General features: G+C 33.8%; 1 protein-coding gene across 1 annotated transcript in view; it reads left to right on the top strand.

Annotated features, from left to right (window-relative positions):
• The window catches only part of MDGA2 (MAM domain containing glycosylphosphatidylinositol anchor 2), a 707950-nt gene that overhangs the window by 125599 nt on the left and 556141 nt on the right, over positions 1–26210 (top strand). Inside the window, exon 2 of the mRNA XM_043986356.1 lies at positions 6360–6499. Within this exon, the coding sequence (XP_043842291.1) occupies positions 6360–6499 (140 nt within the window). The remainder of the gene's footprint in view (positions 1–6359; positions 6500–26210) is intronic.

Raw genomic sequence — 26210 nt, 5'->3', positions numbered from 1 at the left:
ACTTACTAGTTGTGTGACCCTGGCAAGTCACTTAACCCTCATTGCCCTGCAGAGAGAGAAAGAGAGAGAGAGAGAGAGAGAGAAGAGAGAGAGGGAATCCAGGATAGAACTTTACACTATACACACAATTAGGAGAAGTTTCAATTTAGCAAAAATACATGAATCTTAGGAGGATTGGTCATCTTAGTCACAATGCCTGGCATATAGAAAAGTATTAGAAAAATTATGTATTATCTAGGATTGAGCCCTGGAGATCAGCACCTTGAATTTTTGAGATCTAAGAATCTTGAACCATGAACATGATATATCGAACACAAACTCAACAGAACTAGGTTGCTTGCCACACCATACTGCCACACCATCACCTGGAATCAGGAAACTAAAGTTTAAATCTCAGGTCTGCTATTGATAAACTATGTGACCTTGGGGGAAATTACTTAGATTTTGAAAGTCTCAGTTTTCTCATCAGTAAAATAAAAATCAAAATACTTTTATCAACATTTTTATTTAAAGTTTTGGGTTTCAAATTTTATCCTTCCTTCCTTCCCGCCCTCTCCTCCCTGCTCACTGCAGCAGTAAACAATCAAATGTAGGTTATACATGTACAATTAAAACACTTTTATCAAGTACTTGACAGTGCTATCATAAGTAGAACCCTTTATAGATCTGAAAATTCTATATAAAAGTCATATGACTTTGTAGGATAATACATGACCTTCTTAAGGCTCTCTAGATTTTCAGTTTCTGTATAAAATTGAAGAAAGCTATAAAATTAAGAAGTTAAATATATTTGGGAACCATAATATATAGTCCATCCCTAAATAACTGAATTGAATATTTAAAAATAATTGACCCTGAGGGTTGAAGCCAAGGGTGGCTTGATTAGAAATAACCCTGCTGAAGTCTCTCAATATTATCTTCCAAATGACTTTAAAATAATGCCACAATTCAAACTTTGGAGAGGCAGAGCCAACAAAAGGTTAGGGTGAGACATTGTACTGGCCTAAGGAGACTTGAGAGGTCAGCAGAAATCTGTGACACCAGGGTGGAAGCCTGTCCAAAGACTACATACACGGGACAATAACAGTGGTCACAGCAACAGCAGCAGCATCATAGCTCTCAGTACAGAGATGGTAAGGGGGTTAGACAACTGGTACTATCTCACCAGAAAAACAATTGACCTGGAAGATAAATTAAGGAGAGATAATTTAAGAATTATTGGGGGGCAGCTAGGTGGTACAGTGGATGGAGCACTGGCCCTGGAGTCAGGAGTACCTGAGTTTAAATCCGGCCTTAGACACTTAACACTTACTAGCTGTGTGACCCTGGGCAAGTCACTTGGCCCCAATTGCCTCACTAATCTATCTATCTATCTATCTATCTATCTATCTATCTATCTATCTATCTATCTATCTATCTATCTATCTATCTATCTATCTATCTATCTATCTATCTATATGTAGGACCACCTGAAAGTGGTTGTAAAAGAGCCTTGATACTGTATTCCTAAAAATAACAAAGGAAAACTGTGCCAATATCTTAGAGTCAGAGGGTAAAATTGAAAAAAATCCACAGATCAACTCTTGAAAGAGATTCTAAAATGAAAACTCCCAGGAATATGATAGTCATATTCCAGAGCTCCCAGATCAAAGAGAAAACACTTCAAGCAGCCAAAAAGAAATACATTCAAATAATGTGGAGTCACAGTCAGAATCACACAAGATTTAGTGGCTTTAATATTAAAGGAGTTGGGGCAGCTAGATGGCACAGTGGTTAAAGCACCGGCCCTGGATTCAGGAGTACCTGAGTTCAGATCCGGCCTCAGACACTTGACACTTACTATCTGTGTGACCCTGGGCAAGTCACTTAGCCCTCATTGCCCCGCAAACAAATAAACAAACAATCAAATAAATAAATATCAAAGAGTTGAGGGCTTGGAATATGATATTCTGTAAGGCAAAGGAGCTGTGATTACAACCAAAAATAACCAACTAATCTAAAAAAAAAAAGGTGAGAAAGATCGATACAAGTGGGAATAGGAATAAGGGAGTGGTAGAATGGGGAAATTTTTCTCATATAAATGAGGCATGCAAAAAAGAGCTTTTACAGTGGAGGAGAAAAGGAGGGAAGTAGTGGGCAATGTTTGAACTTCATTCTAATCAAAACTGGCCCCAAAAGGGAAGAATATATCTATACACCAAATTGTGTATAGAAATGTAACACCCAGTGGGGAAATAGAAGAGGAAGGGGAGAAGAGAAATGGGTGGGAATGATAAAAGGAGGGCAGATTAAGCAAGGCAGTGGTTAGAAGCAAAATAGATTTTTGAGGAGGGACAGGATAAAAAAAGAAAGAGAAAAGAGGAAACAGAAGAAAATGAGGTGGAGAAAAATATACCATTAGTAATCATAACTGTGAATGTGAATGGGATGAGGTCACTCATAAAATGGAAGTAGATACCAGAATGGATCAGAAACCAGAATCCAACAATATATTGTTTATAAGAGACACACTTGAAACAGACAGACAAAGAGTTAATATAAAGGGCTGAAGCAGAATTCAATATGCTTCAGCTGAGTAAAAACAAAAAGACACATATGATCTCAGACGAAAGGAAAAAAATCAATCTAATTAAAATGGATAATCAGGGAAACTCCTTTTTGCTAAAACTGAGACAATGAAATAATATAAAAAAATTAACAGCAAATTTCTCTGACAAAGCCTTCATTCTCTAATGAAAACTGAGTATAAAACTGAGTTAAATTTATTAAAATGAGTCATTCCCTAACTGATAAGTGGCTAAAGGATATAAACCTGCTGTTTTTAGAAGAAGTCAATGCTATCTATAATCATGAAAAAATCCTCGAAATCATTATGTATTAGAGAAAGGTAAATGAAAACAACTCTGTTATCACTGCACACATCAGAAATGAGAAATGAGGGAAGACTCGTCTAACCATTCTGGAAAACAATTTGCAATGAGGCCCAAAGGGCTATAAATCTGTTCATAACCTTTGACTCAGTAATACCACTACTTTGATCCTAAATAGATCAAAGAAAAGGGAAGGAACCCCATATGTACAAAAATATTTGGAGCTGCTCTTTTTATGCTGGCAAAACTTTGAAATTAAAGGAATGCTCATTAATTCAGGAAGAGCTGAACTAGTTGTGACATATGATTGTGATGGAGTACTATTGTGTTATGGGAAATGACAATTGGGGTGGTTTCAGAAAAACATGGAAATACCCAAAATGAAGTAAGAACTGAGAGATTATTGTACACAGTAATAGCAATGTAATGGTGATCAACTGTGAAATACGTAAGCTATTCTGATCAATACAATGATCCACCAAAGAATTCATGATGAAATGATGCTATCTACCTCCAGAGAGAGAACTGATGAAATTGATGTGAAGAGAAGTATAATTTTCTCACTTAATTTTTCTTGCTTTTTTGGTAATATGGCAATATGGTAATGTTTTGCCTAATTTCACATTATATTATATTGCTTGACTTCTTAGTAGTTGAGGCAGGGGTGGGAGGAAGGGAGAGAATTTGGAATTCAAAAATTAAAAAGAAAAGTTTGTTTAAAATACATAAATAATAAATTACAAATGTGTACCTTAAGTACTATGTTTTGCATTTAATTAATAAAGTGCTAGACTTGGAGTCAGGAATGCCTGGATTAAAATCCTATCTTAGACTCTTGCTAACTATGTTTTTCATCTGTAAAATGGGGGTAATAGGCATATCAAATAGGTAATAGGTAGCTCAAATGATATAATGTATCTAAAGTGGTTTGCAAACCTTCAATATATATATTTATATATAATATGTGTGTGTGTGTATAATTATATAAACATACGTAATATGTTATATATATATATTATGAGAGACAACTTGGCATGGTAGATAGCAGGAGGTCCTTAGAGTCAGGAAGACCCAATTTCAAATCCTGCTCTTGACACAAATTAGTTATGTGTCTTTAGGTAAGTCACTTAATTATCTCTACTCTAGGTAATTCTCTAAGACTTTAAGTTATAAATGACTTCTTCAATTTTTCTAGCCTTTCCCCAATCTCTCTTCTAATTTCTATTTCCTGGCTTCCTTGGCTCCCAGCTAAAATCCCACATTCTTCAAGAATTCCTTCATAATACCAATAATTCTAGTGATTTCCCTGTGTTGATTATCTCTAATTTATCCTGTATATACTGTCTTTTGCTTTTCTTTGTATTCCCAGTTGAAATACCATCAATCGCTACAGGAGAAATAGTAGCAATAATGATAATAATATCTAACATTTATATGAAACTATAAGGTTTGCAAAGTGCTATTAAAATAATATTATCATCACAGTTGAGATCCAACAATATTTGTGTTTATAACAAAAGGTGTAATCGGAAGAGGCACAATGGAAATGGAAAGTCTGGCCAAGAACTTTTAAGTACCAGTCTTCCCTCTTGCTAACAAACTGTTAGCTCATTTGTACAATAATTTTTCCTGAATAAGTTATAGAAAATATAGAGTAAGAGGGACAAGGATCATTTATTTAGAAATTGGAGTGGACTTAGAGAATATTTAGTCCAGCCACTTCATTTTACATGGGAGAAAACTGAAGCCCTGAGAAGTTAAGTGACAATCACATAATGAATAGCATATCAAGTTTTCAAGCCCAAGTCATTTGACTACAGATTTAATATCCTTTTCCCCATACCACGTTGTCAACCAGTACACTAGTGAATCTCATTTTCATTTATTAAGAAGTATAAATCCTGGGTAGTTATTTTCCCAGAAGGTAGAATAGGAACGAATGTTTTTGACTTAAATTTATATATTCAGCCCAGGATTCTATGGACTTAATGAATTTTTCTTAAGTTAAGAGTTCTAATGTATCATTATAGCTGATGATAATCAAATTGGTTGAATTGACAAAATGATATAGACAGAAAAATTTTTGGTATAATTCTACTTATGTGTGTATGTGATTAGGTAAACTAATATAAAGATGGATTTGGACTTTTTGTTGTTGTTGTTTTGTTGTCATTGTTGTTGAGTTACAATTATTTGGGACTTCTTGGTAAAGATACTAAAGTGGTTTGGCTTTCCTTCTCCAGCCATTTTACAGAGGAGGCGACTGAGGCAAAACAGGGTGAAGTGACTTGCCCAGGGTCATAAAGCTAGTGTCTGTGACCAGACTTGAACTCAGGAAGATCAGTCTTCCTGACCTGAGGCCTGGTACTCTATCCATTGCACCACCCAGATGTCCCAGATTTCAGCTTAGCTCCTGATTAAAACTTGTATATGATTGTTAGACAAAGAGTATATTTTTCTAAATGCTTATATTTAAATCAAATTGTTCCTAGATATTTTTTTATTACTGCTATTTCTGCTGCTATTTTTAGTACACATTTATTCTACAATTTTCAAAGTGTAATCCTTATATCAGCCATGTGAGGTGTTGAAACCATGGATGTGGGCATTTTCTTTTAATAAGGCCAGTGAATTTTCACTAGCACTTGTGACCCTGAAATAGACTAACAAGTCTGAATAGCTCCTTGGGAGTTCATTCTCCTAGACTCAGTATTACAAATGTCTATTGAATTGAAACTGAAATGAATTTTAGAGATCATCTCATCTAATGCTTTTATTTTATAGATATGAGGAAACCAAGGAACCAAAAGTTTGTGTTTTACTTAAAGTCACACAGTCAGTTGGTAGCAAAGCTAAGACTATAACCCTGGTTTTTTGACTTGTAAGTTGTCGTTTTGCAATTGATATCCTAACTGAATGTATGGCCAAAGATATGCCAAAGATATATATTACTACAAATTATGTTCTAACGTGGCACTGGAAGCAGTGTGGGTAACTTCCCTCAGCTGGAGTATTAACCAGAAAAGTTTGTTTTCTAAATGATAATTTTCTTAATGATAAGTTTGTTTTGTTAATGATAAAATTTCCAGTTATAATGCTCATTCCTTTGTTATTATCCTCTTTCCACACCTCACATAGGGAAAAAAATGTGTGCATTTCAGACACCTAATGCTATCTTGATTGTTATCACTGAATATCACTGGATTGGAATCACTTATTTCCTGAATCATTGCTTTTCCATCATCATCGTCTTTTATGTGTATATGTGTGTATGCACATATGCATATGCATCTCTCTATATATGATATAATATGTAAAACTTTCAATATTCTTGATTTAGATAAAAATAGAGAAATATAAGATATTTTGTCCAATAGAAGCCTTAGCTCATATATCTGTTTTTAGAGATTTGATGTTCTCAAAATGCTTTTTGAAAGTACTTTACTTATCTTTGTTTTTCTCTTGTCTGTCTTCCTACTGGCTTTACAGCTCCTCCCACTGTGCGGATTGTGCACTCAGGCTTGGCATGTAATATTGAGGAGGAACGCTATTCAGAGAGAGTCTACACTATCCGGGAAGGAGAGACTCTGGAACTGACCTGCTTGGTGACAGGCCATCCACGTCCACAGGTGAGTCCTGAATAGTGACAGAAGAAATTCACTGAGGAATTTCCTAGGGAATTTTTGGACACTAATTTTAGTAGATTTAATCAAGTTTTATCTATATACACAAGAGCATGCATGTGTGTATGTGTGTGTGTGTATATGTGTGTATGCCTGATATGTGTCAGGCCCTGTGCTAAGCACTGGAGATACAAAGGTCAAATGAAACAGTTGAATAGTATCTTATCTCAAGGAACTTATATTCTATTTAAGTAGCTTATATGAATTAATAATGACAAAAATATTGCTTAAAATGCATTAATTTCAAAGACATGGATTTTTGGTGTATAGTCTTTCTACTATGATTCTTCTACTTTCCACTATGATTCTTCTATTTGTTAAATGAAAACTTTCCCCAGTGAGCTGATCAGATCACAAATTTTATGGGTCTGGGAACCTAATGTTATCCTCCACCTCTTTTTGCTTTGAATGAATACAAGTGGATCATGTGGCTGTCTACTGATCATCCTTTGCTCTTCCCACAGTGGAGCTGGGGGGAGGGGAGGGAGCAAGCATTTAGTAAGTGCCTACCTTGTGCCAAGTACTGTACTAAGCATTTTACAAATTATCTTATTTGATTCTCACCACAATCCTAGGAAGTTGGTGCTATGGTTATCCTCATTTCACAGTTGAGAAAACTGAGGTAGATGGACGCTAAGTAACTTCCCAAGGATCACACAACTAGTAGATGTCTAAGGTTGTATTTTAACTCAGGTCTCCTTGACTAAATGACCAACATTCTATCCACTGTGCCACCTAGCTGATGACATCCTTTACACATTGTCTTTGTACAATTCTTGTTAAGACTTCTCATATCGATGAGCAGAACCAGAAGAACATTGTGCACAGTATCATCAACATTGAGTGTTGATCTACTGTGATGGACTATATTCTTCTCACCAATGCAATGGTACAGAAGAGTTCCAGGGAACTCATGATGGAAGAGGATCTCCAAATCCAAGAAAAAAAAAAAAGAACTGCAGAGTATAGATGCTGAATGAACCACACTATTTCTTTTGTTTTTGATGCTGTTGTTTTTTTCTATTTTGAGGTTTTTCATCAGTGCTCTGATTTTTTCTCTTATAACATGACTAATGCAGAAATAGGATTAATGTTATTATGTGTATATATATGTATATGTATGTATGTATGTATGTATGTATATATATATATATATAACCTATATCAGATTACCTGCTGTCTAGGGGAGGGGGAAGGGAGGGAGAAAAATCTGAAATTGTAAAGCTTGTATAAACAAAAGATGAGAACTATCTTTACATGTAACGGAAAAATAATACTTTATTAATTAAAAAAAAAAGACTTCTCATATCTACTCTTTTATCTCATTTCCAGACTTCTCACATATCACTCTTTGGTTTATCCTTAACTTTATTTCTTTAGAGATGTGGTATTACATCATTTGAAAGTATGCAGAATCACCAGAAGAATAGTGTTTAAAAAGATGGGTTGTTATTCTTCCTCTTCATTTTTTTCCTTTTGCTCAACTCTTTTTCACTTGCAGTGTTTAATCAACATTTTCTCATTTCTCTTTCCATTCTTTCCTCCACCTCTCTAAATCTTCCTTCTATTTCTCCTACTTTTTCTTCAAAGTCCCCTTTGAGTGCTTCCATGGTCTAAGACCAGTTAATATTTTTCTTGGAAGCTTTGGATGTTGGACCTTTAACTTTGTTATTATCTCCTTCTGAGTGTGTATTCTGGTTTATCTTTACCCCAATGAAGCTCTCTATGGTCCTCTGTTTTCTTTGCCTACTCATCTTAGATTGAAATCTGATTCATAGAGAATCTTGGCATGCATGTGCCCCTCCCCCACTGGGTCCCCACCACTCAAATTAGCCCACTGGTTCAGAACCAAGGTGCTTTGCCCCAACTCCAGCAGAGACTAAGCAGGTGATCCCAGTTGCCATATTTGGCTGAAAAATAGTCTCACACTGTTCTTATGTGGGTTAGGCTGCTCCAGGAGTTGTCTTATGGCATTATTTTTGAGTGAGTGGATGGGTTTATCAGGAGCATGGGGAAGTCATAGCCTTTCCTCCACCATCTTGGCTCCACTGGCTATATCCTATGTGAAGCAGCTAGATCATTCAGTGGATAAACTGCTGGGTCTGGATTCAGGAAGACCTGAGTTCAAATACAACCTCAGATACTCACTACCTGTGTGACCTTGGGAAAGTCACTTAACCTCTGTTTCTTTTAATCTACTGGAGAAGGAAATGGCAAACCACTCTAGTATCTTTGCCAAGAAAACCCCATGGACAGTATTGGTGTGCTATGGTCCATGGAATCATAGAGAGTCAGACGCAACTGAATAACAATATATCCTTTTAATAATAATAATGGCTAGCATTTATATAGTGCCTGCTATATGCCAGGAACTGTGCTTAGTGCTATTATCTCATTCGATCCTTGTAACAACCCTAAGAAGTTGGTGTTCTTATTATGCTCATTTGACAGGTGAGGAAACTGAGGCAAACAGAGAGTAAGTGATTAAAGTCACACATCCAGTAAGTTAAATATGAAACTAAATTTAAACTTAGGTCTCTCTGACTCCAGGCCCAGCACATTATGCCACCTATATGCCAATACTTTGTACTTTTAATTTAGTAAATTCATTTAAATTAGTAACTTCATTTAAAAAATATTTCAGTAGCAGAAGGAAAAACTAAGAATATGTCTCAAGGTATAAGAGTCTCAAGAGAAAAATAAAAGTAAACACCAGATGCCAAGAAAGGACTGGATATAAAGAAAAATCTCCTTAAATTTTATTTAAATAGCATAAATCATAGAAGATTACTTTATTAAGTGATTTTGCTCTTCTTAATGGTGAGATTGACTTGATAGTCCTATTTAAAGATAATATGTTAATTGTATTAAATACCAGAGCATTACAAAGCTTCTTATATGAGTTCAATAATCATTCAAAAATGCTCAGCTTCTCTAAAGAGAAACAAATCAAAGGATAGGGTTGAAGTATGCATAGGCAATAGTATGGGCATCCCATAGAGCTAATGTATCAGTATAAAATGATACAGACACATAAATGGCATATATATATATATATATATTTCTCTCCCTATATGTGGATACATGCATATCCACACACAATATACATATATTCTAAACCAATATTACATTTGAGTGACATATCTCTGATTGGCAAGGAAGTCAAGTGTTGACTACAGTAATTTTGGACATTATTTTAGTTATTTTTTATGGCAATATGGATATATACACATATACAAATCCATACATATATGTATATATTTTAATACATATTTTATGTGTTGTGTTTATTCAGTGGTTTTTATCTTAATGGTGACATTATCCTGATAATCCTAATGAGGACATTATGTTAATTCTACCAAATGTCACAATTAGGATAGTGGTCTGGCTCTTATTTGGAAAAATGTACATGGCTTTCAATGACCTGTGGCTTCTCCTTAAATCAAAGACTCACATTTCTTTTAAACACTATCACTTCTACTGACACTCTGTGGCTATGAAGCATAAATTACCAGACACATAGTTACAGGTAACCCAAAGGGTAACAAAGGGATGCATTATATGGGTATAAGAAAGAGGATATCAATGACCAATTAAGAATTATGCAAAAGTAGAGAAAAAATGGTCAAAAAGGAATTGGGACAACCATGGAGCAAGAAGGAAGGATTATTTGCTTGCTCCAATGGTATCTGTACAATATCAGGAAATCTAGAGGAAGACCTCTAATATGTTGAAATTCCTGTGAAGCATTCATGGAAGGACATGAATAAGAGTTCCACTGGATAAGAAGGTTGAAATGGGTTATGATTGGCACAATCATAGGGGATACCAGGATTAAGGAGATCATCAATGCATAGATGTAAAAAAGTGTTAAGGGAGCAATTATATACATTTCTTCATGAATTTCATTTTACCTTTGTGTTCACAACTTCAGTATGAGAACTGTGAATAATCAATTGTTAGCCAACAAGGGTGATTAAAAATATTGGAAGAGAAGTGTCTCAGTTATCTGTTCCCTCTTAGTTCACTGTTGAGATCTGGGAAATACGGTGCAATAGAGGAAGGACAGATGTAGACTTTTTTCATATGGTTCTATGTGGGCCAATTTTGATAATGTGTATTATTCAATGCAATGTGTTTTTCTTGACTTAATGTAAATTATTCATTATTAAATTACCATGAAAATTAACTAGCACTTTATGCTAGTGCCCACCTGTTGAGAAAATGTTTATGCCTGTCTTGAAGAAATTAGAAAATGATGAAAGAAGAATGGAGAGAGAGAGAGAGAGAGGACACTTGTTTCTAGTTTTTAATATGTCACTTAACTCAAGGTTAAATGACCTTGGATAAGTTTTTTTTTAAGCTTTCAATCATTTTTTCCTTAGCTGAATCTACACCCATATTGCATGACTGGGTCAGAAGGTAGCTTCTAGATGCTATAAAAAGATTAAACTTTTGATGAATCAGTCCGACTAAAATAAATTGTCAACTACCCTATATTTCACCTTCCTGCGTTGGTATGAACTTCCCTTTCAACTATTTTTCTTGCTTGTTTCAGCACCTTCAATATTGATATTTGACTCCCCAGTATCATTCCAAGTGAAAGTCCATATATATATATGAATACACATACATATGCATATATATGTATATACATGTAGAGTGAGATATAAAGACAGAGATGGATATATAGACATATTTCTTAGCACTGCATAGAGCTCTTACAAAAACTGACCATGTGTTGGGATACAGAAATATTAAATATATTCTTCACAAACCATAACAATAAAAATGGTCATTGGCTCAGGGACCACAAACAAAAGATACAGACCCAAATGAAGATCTCAGAATGAAATCCTAAGTAATGAATAGTTTAAAAACAAATAAAAGGAACAATTAGTAATTATGTGAAAAAATAATTATGAAACAATATACCAAAATTTCTGGAATACAGCTAGAGCTCAGGAGGGAAATCATATCCCTACAAATATACATTAACAAAATAGAAGAGACAACATACCAAAATTTATGGGATGTAGTCAAAGCAGTACTTAAGAGAAAATTTATGTCTTTAGATGCTTACTTCAATATAATAAAGAACAGAGCAGTGAATGCAACTAAAAAAAACCTAGAAAAAGAACAAATTAAAAATCCCTAATTAAACAACAAATTAGAAATCTTGAAAATAAAAGAGAGTTTAATAAAATTGAAAGTAAAAAAACCCCATTGAATTAATAAATAAAACTAGGAGATTGTTATATTAAAAAACAACAAAATAGATAAACCATTAATTAGTTTGATTTAAAAAAGAAAGAAGAAAATCAAGTTACTAGAACCAAAAATTAAAAGGATGAATTCATCACCAATGAAGAAAAAGCAATTATTAGGAGTTATTTTGTCCAAATATATGTCAATACATCTGACAAGTCAAGTTAAATGCCTGAATATTTATAAAAAAATATAATTTCTTAGATTAACAGAAAGGGAAATAGAATACTTGAATAACCCCATCTTCAAAAAAGAACTTGAACAAGTCATCAGTGTGCTCCCTAAGAAAAAAATCCACAGGAACAGATGGATTCAGAAGTGAATTTTATCAAACATTTAAAGAACAATTAATTTCAATACAATGTAAAGAATTTGGGAAATTAAGCAAGAGTCGTAACAAATTTCTTTAATGACACAAATATGATGCTGCTACCTAAACAAGGAAGAGAAAAAAACTACCAGGAATCCACAACTCCCAGGTCAAAGGAAAAAAATGTACTGAAAACAGCCAGAATGAAAGAATTGAAGTACCATGTAGTAATAGTCAATATCACCCAAGATTTAGCAACTATCCCATAAATAAATAGAGAGAAGGCATAGGATCTTGCATTATGATCCTCAATGAAATATAAGACGTTAAAATATTCCTGATGGAAAGACCAGCTGATTAGAATATTTATATATAGATATATGTATATGTGTATAAATGTAGTGTGTATATATATGTATATGTATATATATATATATATATAAAAGCTCAAGCAAAGCATATAAAAGTAGACATGAGTGAGACATTTTAAAAAGTTACTAAACAAGGTTACAATGTTACAAAGTTACAATTCTTATATGGGAAAAAGATAAATATAAGCCCTCAGAACGTTATCATCATGAGGGGTCTTCTAGGGAATCTAATTAGAGGGTTAGGTGTGATTCTATTATATTTGGATGATGTCAAAAAAAGAGTGGAAAAGTAGAGAACAGAAATGTACAGGTAGAAAGGGGAAGGGAGACAAAAAATAGACAAAGTTATTTCTAATAATTAGAGTGCTCAAGAAAGAGTTTATACAACATAAAGGGAAGGGGATGACTCTTGCACCTCACTCTCATCTCAACTGATTAAAGGAAGAAAGAGTACATATACACATATTTGGGTTGAGAATCCCATATTACCCAACAGGCAAGTATGAGGGAAAGGGGATTTAAGACAAAGGTGAGAAAGCAAGGTGATGTTCAGAAGACTCAAAGAGGAGATGAGGAAAGGAAGAGATGGAAAACTATAGAATAAGATAGAGAAATAATAAATAGCAATAATAACTATGAATGTGAATGAGACAAACTCACCCATAAATGAGAAGAAAATAGTAGAATGGTTTAGAAATAAGAATTCAACAATATGGTATTTACTTGAAACAGAAAGATACAGAGACTTAAGGAGATAGAGAAGAATAAATAATTCTTTAACTGAAGTAAAAAGCGTAATGGCAGGAACATGATCTTAGACAAAGCAATTGGAGAAAATAGATTTTTATATCTCTCAGAGATAAACTTATAAGTATTTTACTAGAAGGTACCATAGAAGCTGAAATAATATCAGTACTGAAGACATATGAACCAAGTGATATACCATATGTATTCTTAAAGGAATAGATGAGTTATAGGGGGAAATACACAGTAAAGCTTTAATATTAGGGACACCAATTTGCTTAAGAAGCAGCTATGTAGTTCAAGTAGTGCCAGGCCTTGAGTCCTGAAGACTCAACTTCCTGAGTTCAGATCAGCCTCAGACACTAACTTACTGTGTAACCCTGGACAAGTTATTCTTTGCCTGTTTCCTTATCTGTCAAATGAGCTGGAGAAGGAAATGGCAAACCACTTCAGGGTCATTGCCAAAAATAAAACAAAATAAAAAAATAAGTCGTCAAAGGTCAGATATGACTGAAACAAATGAACAACAATAATCAATGTGCTTCTCTTAGACCTAGACAAATTAAAAACAAAACAAAATAAAACAAACCTTTCCCCAAACAAAAGAACACAATTAAGGAGATGAATAGAATTTTAGAAAAGTATCAAGATATGCTTGATCTGTGGAGAATATTGAATAAGAGTAAAGAGGAATAAACCTATTTCTTGTCTATTCATGGAAACTTCACAAAAATTAATCATATATTATGGCATAAAGTCTCAGAAATTCAGAAAAATAAAAATATCAGATTCACCATTTTTGGATCATAATGCAATAAAATGACATTCGATAAAAGGGACCTTTGAAGAATGGATTAGAAATGAATGGGAAAGGGCAGCTAGGTGGTGCAGTGGATAAAGTACCGGCCCTGGATTCAGGAGGACCTGAGTTAAAATCTGGCCTCAGACACTTGACACTTACTAGCTGTGTGACCCTGGGCAAGTCACTTAACCCTCATTGCCCTGAAGAAACAAAAAAAGAAATGAATGGGAAACTAAAGAATTTAATCAAATAACAAATAACAAATCATAGAAACAATAATTCATTAAAGATAATAACAACAATGAAAACATCACAAAATTTGTGGAATAGTGCCAAAGCAGCCCTTCTATCTCTAAATGCATATATCAATGAGAGGGAAAGAGCATATTAACAAATTGGAGATGTAACTAAAAACAAAAAAAAATTAGAAAACCAAAAGTTAAAAAAATCAAACATCAAAATTAGAAATCCTGAATATCAATGGAGAAATTAATATAGTATGAAATAGTTGATAGTGTTTTCAGGGAAAAGGAGTGAGTGTGTGTGTGTGTGTGTGTGTGCATGTGTGTGTTCATTGTTGTGTTGATTCTGTGATCTATGAATTTCTGAGGAGAAAACAGAGAAAGAAGGTAAGATTGGGCTTCTTGAATTATATCAGGTCTTATTTTATGAGGAATCATAAATAGAGATTTATATGTGAAATCTGTAAGGAAATGGAAAGTATGATGTATTTTCAAAGGCTGTTTCCTTTGATAATTGAAGATAGGGGAAAAAAAAACCCTATTCTTGAATAAGATGTTTTCTCCAGTTCATTAAAAAATTAAATAATAGGGGGGGCAGCTAGATGGCGCAGTGCTTAAAGCACTGGCCCTGGATTCAGGAGTACCTGAGTTCAAATCCGGCCTCAGACACTTAATACTTACTAGCTGTGTGACCCTGGGCAAGTCACTTAACCCCCATTGCCCTGCAAAAATAAATAAATAAATAAATTGGAGAGGATCTCAAGATAATCCCAATAAAAATGAATTTGCAAGTTCATTAATGAGAAATAAGTTATTCAAGCCTACTCCAACATTTCTGTTGAATCCAGGAAATAAAGTTAGATAAGTAGCAATGAACTAAGTGGGAAGCTGAGCTTGATCGACCTATGAGTGGAAATGGTCTGATCCTCCAAATAACTTGCTAAATATGGGGTTATCTACTACTTTTACAACTCTGTTTTTCCTTTGAGAGATGGCCTCCTTGAAAACAGGGATATTTCATTTATGTCTTTGTATTCTAGGCCCCCAAAATATTTCTAGCACAGAGAAGGTTCTTAATAAATGCTTATTGTTTAATTTTTAAATTTTGATATTTTTAAATCTTTGCATAGCCTACCTCTTGAGGATTACTCTAATTTTACTGGCTGGCCAGATCTTCAGAGAGCAGCTAATTACTCTTCTCTTCAAGGGTTCTAAAGGAAACCCTAAAAGATTCAGGGTCTAACAGTAGCTCCTGAGACCCCATATTTTGTCCTCTCCAATTGACAAGCAGAATGCTGTTAGTTTTTAGAAAGGGAATGTTTACTGAGAAGTGATAGCAAGAATAGCAGTTACCAAAACATTTTCCCTGAATTGGAGGCATTCTCTTTAATGGCAAACATAAGATCCCTATTTATAGTGGGCTCAGATTTAAAGCACAAAGGTAGTCAGGCACACATGTAGAGATTGTGTGGGGCTAAGAGGCATTTTAATACTGCTAACCCTAAAGTCCTTTTCTCACTTTATGGAATCTACAGGAAGTTCCCTGAAACCCCATTCTGGGCTTTAATGGTTAATGTCTTTCTAGAGTCTCTAGTAACCACTTCACACTGTCACCAGGGGTCATGATCTCTGAAGCTTCATGAATGCTTAGGACCCTCCCCATCCATCTGAAAGTGTTTCTTTTGTTGTCAAGTACTGTTACTGAATCTGATTGCAAGTGGGACCATGATGATTCTCCTGATTATGTTGACACTCATTGTTATTCATTCATTTAATTATTTTATTTTAAAATAATATGTTCTTTTTATTTTTCAAATAACAAGTATTTTAAATATTTGTCATTAATTAGTAGTGGGATACTTCCCATCAACATACCTCTACTAAAAATTGTTATAGATGAGATCCTTGGTTTTTGAAACTGAAGGATCAGCAATTTCAGGTATAAACCTATTGTTTTAGATAAAAACTTATCTTTTTAACTGTTTCCCTAGATAGACTCACTCTTTCCCATGAAAGTTTATTGATGGAGTTGAAGGACTCTTAAAAAAAAAAACTAAACTAAAAAACAATACATTTTCTCTCTGCCCATACCAACTAAAGACCCAGGACCAAAGACTGTGGGCTGAACCTTAGAAAGATAAGTGCCCAGAGGAGTCAAAAGAAAGGAAAAAATGTCTTGTTTATTTCTCCAACCTAATAGTAGCTGGCCAGAGTTCCTAGGAAGCAGCAGGAACTTCCCATCTATAGGTAGGAAGGAGGGCAGATAGCCCACCTGATCACAGTAGGAACTGGATCCTACCAAGCCTAAAAGTCATCAGAGTAGGCAAGGTAGTGACATCAATATAGTCTGGAAGGGGGTCATGGAAGGGACACAATGAGTGATCAAGTCACTAGATATGCCCCCTTCTTAATCCTCTACCAGAGACTCTGAGAATAAGCAGAGGCAAAACAAGTGGGAAACAGAGGAAGGAAATAGGAAAATCTACATGTAGTCTACAACAATGAGGAAGTCTTCAGAAACTGGGAAAATCACCTAGCCTGATGTAGGCTACATACCCCAGGCAATCAATCTATTGTTAGAAGGTTGCAGGAATATTACTTTCTGACTGAGCACATCTAGCATGTTGTTGTTCTTGTTTAAGTTATTTTTTTCAGTTGTGTTTAACTCTCCATGACCCAGGTTGGAGTTTTCTTGGAAGATATACTAGAGTGGTCTACCATTTCCTTCTACAGCTCATTTTACAGATGAGGAACTAAGTCAAACATAGGTAAGTGACTTCCCAGGGTCACACAGCTAATGAGGACAGGTTTGAACTCAGGAAGCTGAATTTTCCTGACTCCAGGCTCAGCACTCTGCCACCTAGCTGTCCCATACCTGCCATAAAGCTGTTTGAATACTTATGTCTGTAATGTCACTGTATTTTTTCTCTTCATTATGCAAAATTATTTAGAGTTTGATTTGCCAGTCTTTAATAATTTCTTCAAATCCATATTTCCTTAATCCATTCTATTGGACCACTGCAATAAATTCTTTCTGTGACACATGTGTAGTAGGAATGATTAGGACTCTAAAGTGGATAGAACAAATTGTGTTGCCTTTTTTGAATATAACTTCAAAATAGTGGTTAAATTTTAAATATCACGCAATTGAAAATGAATGGTGCAGTTAAAACTAAATGGAAAAAAATGGAAATTAGATTGCTCTTTGGAACAACATCTTAATTAGATACTTAAGCACTTTAGAGTACCACTGAACAGAAATCCTGAAGAGTCAGAGCATGTTACAGAATTTCATATTCCATTAATGGAGATAGCCTCATGCTGTGTTTTCATTTTTCCAACTGTGTCAGTAATAGTAATCTAGTCAAAATGCAATAATGACTACTGTATTTGCTTATGTAATTTGTAATAAGGGAGTGTTAGTCTAAAATTTGCTGTATTTCATACTTCTTGTTGAAGCTTATAGAAAATAAAAGTCTTTAATAGGCCTGGAACAGGTTGTAAAGTATATTTATTGTTGGAATTTAATTACTGCCACCTGTAATGATGCAAAATAAACTTTGTGGTACTTAGAAGTTTGATGGTGAAGCTCTAGGAAAGTGGTGTTCTAGGACTGACACTCATTAGCCAGTGTAGCCATGGACAAGTAACTTCTTTTTCCTAAGCCACTGTTTCTTCAGCCTAAAAATTGGGATAATTATAAATGCACTCTACACTCCAGGTCTTTTGTGGAGAAGGGTCTTTGTAAATTGTTAATATTTATCTAAATTTAATCTGTTCTTTTGTGTGAAAAGCTCTTTGTAAGTTGTAAAGAGCTATTTAAAATGAATAGAACACTGGGTTTAGAATCAGGAAGACTCATCTTCATGAGTTGAATCCTGTGTTAGACAATAGCTGTGTGACCCTGGGCAAGTCAGTTAACTGTTTGCCTCAGTTTCAATTCTGTAAAATGATCTGGAAAAGGAAATGGCAAATCACACTTATATCCTTGCCAAGAAAACCCCAAATGGGGTCATGAAGAGTTGAACATGAATGAAACAACTCAATGACAATTGTTGTCATCATTGTTATTACATTATGATGATGATGATGATGATGATGATGATGTTAGGGCACACGTAGAAAACAATCAAGGAAATGGCATAAAGCACCAAAGAAATGTGAGTCTTAAATACTCAATCCATGTTTACAAATGACAGGTACTCTGTATTACGCATTTGTGCAACATCAATTTCCTTCACAAATGAATAATTATTATTTAGGCTTATGCTTGAAAAATGTTGATTTGGAAGCTATATGGAAGATGGCATGGAGATGATAAAGACTGGATGTTGGGAGACCAGTTAAAAGGCCATTATAAGAGTCCAGAGGAAAGATAATGAAGGCCAGGACTAGGCTAGTTTTATTATGCTTAAAGCAAAGGTGTGCATATTTGTTTAGCACTATAAGTTGTTCTTTATTTCTCTAAAGATTTAATTAAATCTGTACAGGTTTTTGTATGCTTTGGTGTGCTTTTTGGCTCAGTTATTTTATACATTTTATACTTCTTGAGAATGGGATTTCTCTGTATACTTTTGCATTTTGGATCTTGTGATTTTTATAAAGAAATGCTATTGACTTTTTTTTGAGTGGGTCAATGAGGGTTAAGTGACTTGCCCAGGGTCACACAGCTAGTAAGTGTCAAGTGTCTGAGGGCGGATTTGAACTCAGGATCTCCTGAATCCAGAGCTGGTGCTTTATCCACTGTGCCATCTAGCTGCCCCCATTACTATTGATTTTTGAGGGTTCATTTTATAGCCTACAACTTTGTTCATGCGTAGGATGTGCCAATATAATAAACATGGCAATGTTGCCAAAGTTAATTTATACTTTTTTAAGGCTATACTCATTAAACTACCAAGGACATATTTTATAGAATTTAGTAAAATAACAATAAAATTTATTTTAAAAAAGATTGAGAATATCAAGAGCAATAATTAAAATAAATATAGGAATAGCACTTCTAGACTAAATTATATTATAAAGCAGCAGTCATCAAAAGCATCTGGTATTAAATAAACAATATAGAGAAAAATTAATGGAACAGACTACACAAGGGAGAATCACAGAAAATAATTCAGTAATCCAGTGTTTGATAAAGTGTAAAATATTAATTACATGGGGAAAAATTCCATATTTGATAAAAACTACTAGGAAAACTGGCAGAAATTAAGCTTACACCAATACCTTGCATCTTATTCCTAAATACATTCTAAATGGGTACTCAACAATAATGATCAGACTATTATAAAATTTGAAGAGAAGACCTCTCCCAACTCTGGGTAGGAGATATATTCTTATCCAATTAAAATGATAGAGGCAATTATAAAAGGTAAAATAGATAATTTTGATTACATGAGACAAAGGCTTCTGGTAAGATAAAATTAATTCACCTAAGATATGAGGGAAACTGATTGAATGGGGAAAAATTCATTATGTCAGAGTACTCTGATAAAGCTTGGTATCCAAGATACACACACAGGCATATCTATATATCTCTATCTCTATCTCTATCTCTATCTCTATCTCTATATAAATATGACTGACTAACATTTGACCAATAGATAAGTGATTAAAAAAAACCCATGAACTAATAGTTCTCAATAGGAGAATTGCAGGCCCCTTCTTTTTCTCTTTCTGGAACTAGCATCTTCTTTTTTCACTATAGCTAAGGGAAAACATACTTCTCCACTTTTATAGTCCAGGTTTTGCCACTGGATAAGGGCAAACTGAAACTCATAGAGGAAGAGTGCATAGCTTTCTGTTGTTGCATTTAAAAATTTTGAGAGACATTATTTCAGTGTAATTAACCATTTTATTACTAATTCTAGCATTTTAAATAAATGATCAGTGTCTTGAATGCCAAAGACAATCATAGAAGAAGGCTCATGGCTTATATGTGCTTGGAAGAGGGGTGTTCCTGAGAGTGGCAATCAATTCTGATTGGTTAACAATTAGTGATTGGTGAATTTTAAAAAGAAAAATGAACTTATTCCAGTGAGGGGCTGAAAGTGATACTACGTCACTCTTGGATAGAGAGATTATTCCTATACCCAGACAATCTCCAACCTTGTGAAATCTAAACAAAGAATCTATCTCCCCCACGCAAGCCTGAATTAATTTTGTGGAGCAGCAATACCCAGAATAAGGAATATCTTAATCCTATCTTCCATCAGCCCAGTTCTTGACAGTTTGGACAAGGAACTAGGATAAGGAGAAAAATTTAGGGTCTCTGCAATTTTAATAACTTACTCTAAATATGAAAGAGAAATGATCATTTCTCTCATTCTCCTATTTGATTCTATTGAGAGACATAGTCTCCTCAATGAATCACTAACTGATATGACACACACTTCATCAAGGGTTTCTGACTATTGGGGTTATGAGAGGAAACAATGTGAAGGGAAGAGGGAAAGAGATAATTTCAAACTTAAAATTATAAATATATTTTTCCAAAAACGATAAATTGAAATTATAAAGAAAAATTACCCAGATATCTAAGAACCAAAAGGCAAAATAGAAATTGAAAGAATCTGCCAATCACCTTCTGAAAGAGATTCCAAAATGAAATTCCCAGGAATATTACAGCCAAGTTCCAGGGCTTCCAGGTCAAGGAGAAAATTCTGCAATGAGAAAGAAAGAAAAAGTTTAAATAATATAGAGGCATAGTCAAGATCTCACAAAATTTAACAGTTATTCCTTTAAAGAAATATACAGTTTGAATTATGATATTCTGGATTATAACTAAGAATAGCCTACTCAGGAAAACTGAGTATCATCCTTCAGTGGGAAAAATTGATATTTAATGAAATAAATAACTTTGAAGCATTCTTGATAAAAAGAGAAGCATAAAAAGTACATATGACAGAAAAAAAATCATAATGAAATTAATAAGGTTAAATGGTTTATATTCCCAAATGGGAAAATCATACATGGAAGCCCTAAAAACTTTATCATCATTAGGGCAATTAAAAGCAATAATATGGATTCAAAAAGGTATGTGATTTCATTGGGAGAGGGAACTATTTGCTTGAGGAATTTCTCGCTGACAATGCAAATTTTTACCTTCCATAGAACATGTATTTTTATAGAGTTGCTCAGAGAGCTGAAAAGTTTGTGTCCAACTCCAAAAATTATGCTGTTCCTCTGCTTTTCTAAGATTACATTTTAAGTTGGCTTTACACTTTCCTACTGATTTAAAAACTCCAGAGTGAACTATTAAATTCTCAAATTTTTACTTAAAAACAAAGATAAATAAGAGTCAGTATCACTCAATAGTTGAAGGAAACACTTTAGAATTCCCTCTGTTCTCCATAGACTCAATCCTATTGTACCTCAGAATGAACCTTGCCTGCTCATGTGCCATAGCTATGCTTTTTTAAAAGTAGCATGTAGGTGGCTTCTCCATGTGTTAGCCCCTAATAATATTCCCCACTTTTCAGCTACTCTTTGGGTCACCATTCACTAAAACCATAGGTCATGAACTCTAATACATTAAATGTCATTAATTAAGCAAAAAAGGGCATAGTGTTCATAACAAATTAAGTAATAAAATATACCCCTCATATTCTTAGGAGTATAGCTTTATACTGGTTACCTCATTATCTGTAGGATGATATACATATACAGAAAATATGCATGACTAGAAAACAGAAAGAAAACACATTAATGGGAAAATAGCATGTGGATAAACACATGCAGGGAACATATATATCTAATGAACATATGTAAAAAGCCTTGTATGCAGCTAGTTCTTCTGGGTGCAGGTATGGGCACTGATATAACATGGCTTATTTTCTTTCTGCGTATTCTCTCACGTGGAGATCTCATCAGCTTCTATAAGTTTAGTTGTCATCTTTGTGTAGATTGCTCCCTGGTCTTTCTCTTGAGTTTCAGTTATGCATCAGTACCTGACTATTAGCCATTTCATACTGTTAATTCTGAAGATTGTATTAGCATCATGTGCATCATGATGTCACCTTTTCCCTAAATCTAAGAAATAGAAAGGGTGACAAAGGATTGTAGAATGGCTCTTTTTTAAAAAAAAGTAATAAAAATTTTTATTTAAAAATTGAACTCCAATTTTTGTCTCCCTTCCTTTCCTCCCTTTCCCTTCCCTGAGGCAGTAAGCAATCATAAATAGGTAAAATATTATCATATTAGTCCTTTTGTAAAGAAACTTGAATAAAAGAAAAAAATGAAAGAAAGTGAAACATAGCATGCTTCAGTTTGTGTTCCCTCAATATCAGTTTTTTCTTTGGAGGTGGATAGTATGTTTCATCAATAGTTCCTTGGAATTGTCTTGGATCATTGTATTGTTAGAATAATCAAGTCATTCACAGTTCTTCATCAAACAATATTGCTGTCTCTGTGCACAATGTTCTCTTGGTTCTGCTCATTTCACTATACATCAGGTTTTTCTGAAATTATTCTGCTTGTCATTTCTTATGGCACAATAACATTCCATCACCATAATTTCCACATCTTGTTTAGCCATTCCCCAATTAATGGACAACCTCAGAGTTGTTTTAATTTTCATTTCTCTGATCAATAGTGATCTAGAGCTTTTTTCATATTATTATAGATATCTTTGATTTCTTTATCTAAAAAACTGCCTGGTCATATCCTTTGACCATTTATCAATTGGGGAATGACTTGTATTTTTATAAATTTGACTCAGTCTCTATATAATTGAGAATGAGACCTTCATCAGAGATATTTCTTTCAAAAATTCTTTCTCAATTTTCTGCTTCCCTTGTAATCTTGGTTATATTAGTTTTGTTTGTGCAGAAACTTTTTAATTTTATATAATCAAAATGATCTATTTTATATTTTGTTTTACTCTCTATATCTTCTTTGGTCCTAAATTCTTCCTCTGCAGAATGACTCTTTTCAAAACCATTATACTGATGCATTTCATACGGAAGACAATGAATTGAGTAGAACTTTTTTACAGTCTGGTACCACAAAAAGACAAAATACATAGGAAAAAGATATATCAATATTCTACCTGGTAAAAATGTGTCATAGAAAATGGTGCTGATTGTTAATGTAGTTAAACAATGAATACAAGTTAAATGAACTGAAGATATGAGTGTTTTTATTACACACCAGTAATTCTAACAAAATTATAATAAAGATAAACAAGGGCAGGCCAAAAGTCACAAAGGAGTTTCAATATTTAATAACTCCTTTATTTTTTGTTTTTAATTTATAATACCATAGCATCATATACAGTGTATATAGGAAATGAATTTACAATATGTGTGAAAAATCAAATCTCATAAATGGAAAAAATAAAGAAAAACATTTTCATAAAGTTATTAAAGCATTGTGAATTTTGACCCACCCTGTACATTTTAAAATATTTATAACAATACATTGCATGATTTGTTAATATATTACAACAAACCATATCATTATGAAAACTATAAACAAATATTTCTAGAAAAGGACTTTTTATTGTTTTTGTTAATTATTGTTATTTAGCAGCGCATTAAAGAAAAATATTACCAGTCACAGAAGTATAATCAGAAGAAATACTTTTCTACACCTGTATTAAGTGATATAAGAATGGAAATTGAAAAATTATGATGAACCTAAAGGCATTGAAGTCTACATTTAACATAAATTATAGAAGTACTAACTAATAATGAAACAGATGGCAAAAAGAATGCTGATGATTTGAATGATTTTGAAAAAGGTGTGGAATGGAATTTTTAAAATCTGGTTTTAGTTGAATGGCATTAATGCAACTAATAGTTATACTATACTAAAGCATAGTAATTAAAAAAGATTATTTGCTAAAACATTTCTGAAATAATGCACTTTTCCACAATATATGACAGAGTTTGTAAATACATTTCAGGACCTACATACAACAAATATGAAGTGACCATTGCTATGATAAGGACCAAATAAGTAATTGGGAGGGGGGTGAGGGGCTCCTAAGGACATATAATAGAGACCACTATGACAGAAATGGCTTAGAAAAATATTGAAATGCTAAAGAAAGACAATGGATGATTATATAAAGAGAGTAGAAAACTTGAGTACAATCTAATCCAAAGAAAAGAAAACATGCAGTTTGGATCTTGGAAAAATAGTCTATCAGAAATTATTGATCCCTTTAATCAATAATAAGAAACAAAGGTCAAAAGCTTAAAAGGATTAAAGTTGAACAAAGAACAAACTAATATCAATATCAACATCAAACAATATACTATAGTATAAGGGCTTGAAAAGCAAAGAAATTAGAGAACAGAAGAAACTCTTGAGGAAGGAAAAGATGGAAATTTTCTGGTTGCACGTAGTCAACCTTTTGACTACACAATGAAACATGAATTACATTTAATTATAAATAGAAAGCTTTTATACTGCTAATATAATGAACTACAAAATAATTACAAGAAAGGAGGTTAACAGCTTCATTCTGTGAAAAATGGAAAGTGGAAGGTTTTTTATGAGATCTACAATTTTTGTTTCAAATGATTCATGAATTACTAGCAAAGTACATTAGTAATTTCTTATGTAATCCTGATCCCATCTTTTTTTTTAGCAGAATATATCCCATATTTATTTACAAAAGTATCAGCCAGCCATTCAAACATAGGACAATTTCAAATTATTCACATCTTGTATTATTCAATAAGTAACACTTAAAAGAAAATAACATATTGGTTGAGGAGTAAGGAGTGTGCCAAAAAGTCCCAGCAGTGCAAAGAACAACTTATTATTATTTAAGGGACTAATTAAACAAGTTATCTGACACCTTTGGTTATGATTCCAATGTGAACAGTTGAAGAGGATCCAAACTTTTCCAGATATACTTCAGTGAATGTCTAAAAATGTATCAGAATAATGATCAAGAAGACCAATGGAAAACGGTTATAAGCTACTCTAGCCAGTCTTGGATAGCATAAGTAGAAAGAAGGCTGTGGAACCTGTAGAAGTTAAAAGTCTGAACTAGTTCTGATAAATGGTACCTGAAGTCTGTGGGTGCCCTGAATGAGGCAAAGATATCATGAAGGTCAGTAGCTCTGGTAATTAGGGCCTGACGCCAGGGTAGGTCCCATTCTTGGGCTGCTAGAGAAAAAGTGGGGTAGTGAGCCAGATTTTTGTTTACTGTGTAGGAGACAGGGTGAAGTAGTACCCACTTGACAAAGTCAGGTTAAAGAAAAGGATGGCTGGACCACAGGGACTACAAAAAATTAAGCAAGAGAATAAAATATGAAATTAGAATTTAAATTAGTGTATTATAGTGAAAAAATAAGGACTATCTTAGAACAAAAGTCAATGATAAATAAGAAATATTAATACTAATGTCAAGAGACATAAAAATTAGAACATTTTAGGTATCTAACAATGAAAACAATTTTCTAAAACTAGCTTGAAGTGAGATAATTGAAGTATAATCAGGCACTCTCACAGTGGGGGAAGGGGGAGCCAGGTTTCAGCAATAGCTAGTAGATGGAAGGAGTGGGAGAGGAAAAGATTTAGAAGGAATGCAAATTATCTATGGAGTGACATTCTAGAGGGCACAGTGGAAGGGGTGAATCAGGACTTTGAATCAAGAGGTTTGAGGATAATGCAAATAAAGAATACGGTGGTTGAGAGGGGGAATAGAGCTTTCGGGGGCTTCAAATCACTGCAATGTGTATGTATAGTACAACCAGGTTTAAGAATGTTCATCACCAGAAAAAGATCTGCCTAAATATTTTTGTACTTATGGGTCCTTTTTTCCCTTTGATATCTTTGTTGTCTTTTGTAGAGTTTTGCTGAACAGAAGGATATGCATAGTTTAGTTACTTCTTAGGCTTGGTTACAAATTGCTTCCTAGAATGGTTGGACCAGTTCCATCTGCAGTGCATTAATGTTTTCT

This window comes from Dromiciops gliroides, chromosome 2 (genome assembly GCF_019393635.1).
Source record: "Dromiciops gliroides isolate mDroGli1 chromosome 2, mDroGli1.pri, whole genome shotgun sequence".
In the NCBI taxonomy this organism is placed as follows: Eukaryota; Metazoa; Chordata; class Mammalia; order Microbiotheria; family Microbiotheriidae; genus Dromiciops; species Dromiciops gliroides.
Note: the sequence above shows the minus strand (reverse complement) of the source record. Positions and strands in the feature narration are given on the sequence as shown.